This window comes from Charadrius vociferus, unplaced genomic scaffold (assembly GCF_000708025.1).
Source record: "Charadrius vociferus isolate BGI_N301 unplaced genomic scaffold, ASM70802v2 scaffold600, whole genome shotgun sequence".
Classification (NCBI taxonomy): Eukaryota; Metazoa; Chordata; class Aves; order Charadriiformes; family Charadriidae; genus Charadrius; species Charadrius vociferus.
The window spans coordinates 707746-712770 of NW_009646404.1; the positions used below are offsets into that span (position 1 = coordinate 707746).

Below are 5025 nucleotides of genomic sequence, written 5' to 3' on the forward strand. Positions count from 1 at the left end.
CCCCGGCTGTGGCTTCTTACCGACCTTACCGGGGGCCTGCAGCAGGTGAACGCGCTGGAGATCACACCGGACCGCAGCATGATCGCTGCCGCAGGTGAGCCCGCCCAGCCCCCCGCTGCCCCGGGCGCCGCCACCGGGCAGGGGAACGGTGGTCATCCCCTGCCCGGTCGTTGCTGCAGGCTACCAGCACATCCGCATGTATGACCTCAACTCCAACAACCCCAACCCCGTCATTAACTACGACGGCGTCAGCAAGAACATCACCTCCGTGGGCTTCCACGAGGACGGGCGGTGGATGTACACGGGCGGGGAGGACTGCATGGCCAGGATTTGGGACCTGAGGTGCGTAGAGGCGGCAGTCATTTCCCCCCTCCAGCAGCACCCCAGGGGCGGTGGAGCTGATTGCACACTCTTAAACACGCTCCTTTCTCATCATTTTGTTGCAGGTCTCGTAACCTCCAGTGTCAACGGATTTTCCAGGTGAACGCTCCTATTAACTGCGTCTGCCTGCACCCCAACCAGGTGAGCACCGGCTCTTCTGTGATTTCCCAGCTCATGCTTTGCCGTGGCTCCTCCGGGTAAACCTGAGGGGCGGCAGAGTTTTATACTGGCAGACACAGCAAAAAATCTGGAGGGTGGCCTTCCTGGTGGCACAGACCCATGAGCTCTTGGTGGCATTGCTGGACAAGCAGCAGTTGGCTTCCTGCACCCAGGCTCCCCGTTTGCCTGCTCCCTCGCTGAGCTGCTGCTACTGGGAGCTTTGGGTCAGTGTGGGAATGCAGCCCACACAACACAGGAGCTGGCACGATAGACATGCGGTCCCTCTGTCTGTCTGAGGAAATCCAATGTTGCTTTGCGCAGTGGAGCAGACCTCCCCAAGCAGCAGCACTGGGAGAGAGCAAGTACTGGAGGTTTGTGTTTTGCCTGCGGCAGGCGTCCGTGCTGCAGCCTGGGGGCTGTGTCCGCTGAGCTCATTTGTGCTAATTGCCTGGTGACTGTTGCAAAGAGAGAGCGTAGTGGCTGCGCTGAGCCTCTTGTTCTATAGGAGGGAACGCTCCTTTGGGGCCATCTCTGTCCCAAGAACATAACCAAGGGCATGTGCTGTGAGTGGAACTGGTGGCGCAGGGTGGGCTGGGAAGCTCGAGGGTAGCACTACTGCCGAGAAGAAGCATCTGGGCACCTGTGGCCCCTTTTACCTTCAGGACTTCTGTCAGATTTACTTGAGATTCCCTACTTGGTTCAGAAGCTGTTGATAAACAGAGGGATGTTCTGGTGCTCAGGAAGCGAGGCTGAAAGGGAGCGTGGTGCATTAGAGGGGACGGCGCTGAAAATCAATAACGTATCATTGCAGTGTTAATAACCTGTCTGGTCCATTTTGTATACACAGTGCTGCAGGGTTCGATTGCAGACGTTGCAGTGCAAACCTTTTAAAAAGCTGAGTAATAGAGATGTTTCTTTGTGCATTTGATTTTGCAAGTCCAGCATTTCAGACCAGATTTGAGATCAATTATTTGGACCAGACTTTACCCAAATGCTGCTGATGCTCCTGTAGTGCTAGTGCTCTGAGAATGTATTACATTAAAACAAATACTGTTGTACATACATCTTACATGTGAAATAATCACTAACCAAGATGCTGCCGAGTTGCAGGAGAAGTGTTGGTTTGTGAACAGAACCCAGTAAATTAGTCCAGAGGTGGCAGTATTTATTCAGATAGCTTCATCGCTCTGCAATCCCCTGCTGCAGCAATGCTGATCCAGTTAACTGAGAGAGATTTCTCATGGCCCTGGTAACGCCATGACAGCTGTAGCAATTGCACTTACGCCTGCTAAGAGGGGGCTGAGGGCTGAGGCGTCCAGAAGATGCTTCTGCACTGTGCAGTCAGCTAAATATATCGACCGAGGATTGTCTTCCTCAGAAACAAGCCTTTGATCACAGGTACAGGATTAGCTCTGTCTGATGACCTGATCTCCTCTAGGGATTCTGCTAAAATTATGGACAGCACAAGACTGTCGATAAAAGCCCTGGTTTTAGTGGAGAGCCGCCAGCATTATCTTCTGGTCTGAGCACAGGATCGGAGCCAGAACTCCTGCCCTTCAGCTGGCTCTTGTCCTTCCCCTGAGAAGGGGAGAGAGAGAAAAACCCATTTAGGCTTGTGGTTTTCAGGTATCTGTACACTCTTGAGTGCTTCAGTTGTTCACTGGCCAACTTGCGTCTTAATGCCCACTTCTCAGATGTGCTGAAAGTCATTTGGCTTCTGTGGATGTTGTTTGGAGCTGTAGCTGTGCAACGGTTCTGGAAATCAGGGAGCAGCTGTCTGCTCTCGGGTTTAAAAAATTAGCAAACACTTCTGTAAAGGTAAACAGCCTTTTTGCAGAGTGTAACATGAGATTAGTACTGTGTTTGCTCTCAGCGTACAGGGGCGGTCAGCAAGCTGCTGGAGCTCTGAAACAGCCCTGTGCTAGGGAATAATTAGGCAGAACAGGACCCTGGTGATTAAAACCAGAGCAAGGCTCCACGTGGTGCTACATGGGCACAATCTGGCATTGGCCTGGGGATGCTGCTTGTGGGGTTCTCCTCAGAGAGACGAGGCTGCTGTTTTCTTGCAGGCAGAGCTAATTGTGGGTGATCAGAGTGGTGCCATCCACATCTGGGACCTGAAGACAGACCACAATGAGCAGCTGATTCCAGAGCCTGAAGTTTCCGTGAATTCAGTTCACATTGACCCCGATGCCAGTTACATGGCGGCTGTCAACAGCTCGGTGAGTTCCGACGGCCTCAAACACGGGATGGGATTTACAGTGCTCCGGCAGCTGCTGAGCTGTGCCTCCCATGGGCAGAGGCAGATGATTTGCACGTACCTGCTTTGCCTGCAGCTTTGCTGCGCTGTGGTCAGACATGGAAAGTCCAGGCTGCTTTTGGGTGGGTGATCACCAGCCCGGCCACACATCCCCCTGTCTCACCGCAGGGAAATTGCTACGTGTGGAACCTCACGGGTGGCATCGGAGAGGAGGTGACCCAGCTGATCCCCAAGACCAAGATCCCAGCACACAACCGCTACGCCCTTCAGTGCAAGTTCAGCCCTGACTCCACGTGAGTGCGTGCCAGCCCCTCACCTACCTTTCCAGGCAGGCAGAGACCAGCTGTGCCTCCAGCTGTTGGCTGATGCTGGTTCTATGTGGGACCATGCAATTTCCCCAGGGAGGAGCAGCACAGGACACACTGGGACTGGGTTGCTGTCAGTGGCATCCCGGCCTTGTGCTCCATGATTTCAGGAAGCTTTGCAGCCATGAGCTGTTCTTACAGCTGGGATCGAATTGCTGATCTGTGGGAGCAAAGTCATGAACTTGGCGTACTCCTTCCCTGAGTTTCTTCAGCTTGAATCTCGTAAGGCAGATGATATAGGTGGAAAGAAATCTGCTTACAATGAACACAGGTCTACGGTTGATTGCTGTTCCAGGCCCACATTAACAAGAGGCCCTTAGGCGTACAGCGTGACTAATAAGGTTGCCCTCACATGTCGCTTCCTTGCAGGCTCTTGGCTACATGTTCTGCAGATCAGACATGTAAGATCTGGAGGACTTCAAACTTCTCTCTGATGACAGAGCTGAGCATTAAGAGCAATAACCCAGGGGAAACGTCTCGGGGCTGGATGTGGGACTGCGCATTCTCCGGGGACTCCCAGTACATCGTCACAGGTGAGGCACTGCTGCACTCCCCCACTTGGCCCACCACTTGATTTGGGCTATGCCAGACCCCAGCAGCAGAGACCTGCGCTAGCAACAGGACTTAGTGGTTTCTCTAACTGGGACATTGCCAAACCCGGTGTATGTGAGGAGAGAGCCCCCAGCCTCGCGCCTGCAGCGCAGTCTACTAACTCCATGAAGCATTTTGCCTGTGCTGCAATAGGGCATCTATTTAACCTGGAGAGATGATCTTCCTGTGTGCAGTTTATTTCGCCTGGTAGCAGTGCTGCTTGCAGTACGCAGTGTGATAGTCCCTTCAAAACACACTTGTAATTTCCACAGTAACTTTTCTCCGAAATAATGAAAACCTCACATAAATCAGAAATGCACTAAGATTCTTGCTCTGCACAGCTCCCTTACCTGTCATCAACAGCCCTAATAATGGTGTTGAATGAAGCAAGAGGAAAGTCTTTCTTATAATAATAAAATAAAAGTTTAAAGGGTAAGGCAATGTATTTCTTCACTTTCTGTTCCAGCCTCCTCTGATAACTTGGCCAGACTTTGGTGCGTGGAGACAGGAGAGATCAAGAGGGAATACAGCGGCCACCAGAAAGCAGTCGTCTGCCTTGCTTTCAATGACAGCGTGTTGGGATAATGGTCACATGTGGGAAGGAAAGGACTTCTGCTTGTTTTCCCTTGTCTTATGGGGGCAAGGACCCTCTCTGGAGCCTGAGACGTGCACTTGTAACCACCCCGTCCTCTGATGGAGAGGGCTTGTTCTCTGGCAGAAGCAACTGCATCTGCTTGGAGAGAGACCAGGCTTCAGCTCCAAGTGGATCATTACCGAAACGTGTGTGGCCTCTAAGGGAGGCCGCTTGGATGAAAGGGAATGGGAGAGGGAGGCACGATCCCACTGAGGGGAGCTGGGTATGGTTCACCTGGAGGAATCTCTGTGGCATCGGCTGCTGACAGCTTTGTCATGCTCCTGTACCCCAAAGTGGAAAAAAAAAAACCCAAAACAGCCTTTCTAAATGATGGAATAAGCTGAGCAAAGAGAGGAAAGGAAGGCAGCTGTTTTCTTGTTTTGCAATCCCTTTATTCAAAGTGTGTTTCACAGACTTGGAGAGCTGCACTCCTATAAAGCCAACCACCCCCAACAAATTTAATAACCTTGTGTTGAACAGGGCATGTAGCCATAAAACACTAGCTACTCCGCGGGATTCCTCTAGGCCTGGATCTCCTAATACCTACGTACAAGATGCAGCCCTGGAGCACAGCTGCAAATAAAAGTGTCTGTACTGACAGTGCTGAGCAGAGTCCTGCTTTTTTTCTAAACTCT

At 52.0% G+C, this 5025-nt stretch overlaps 1 protein-coding gene across 1 annotated transcript in view; it reads left to right on the top strand.

Moving 5' to 3' along the window:
* The window catches only part of MLST8 (MTOR associated protein, LST8 homolog (S. cerevisiae)), a 6526-nt gene extending 1907 nt beyond the window's left edge, over nt 1-4619 (top strand). The window contains exons 2-8 of the mRNA XM_009895031.1: nt 43-94; nt 180-342; nt 447-522; nt 2610-2762; nt 2969-3093; nt 3535-3698; nt 4223-4619. Coding sequence (XP_009893333.1) covers nt 43-94; nt 180-342; nt 447-522; nt 2610-2762; nt 2969-3093; nt 3535-3698; nt 4223-4341 — 852 coding nt within the window. The 3' untranslated portion in view covers nt 4342-4619. The remainder of the gene's footprint in view (nt 1-42; nt 95-179; nt 343-446; nt 523-2609; nt 2763-2968; nt 3094-3534; nt 3699-4222) is intronic.
* Nucleotides 4620-5025: the final 406 nt, after the last annotated feature.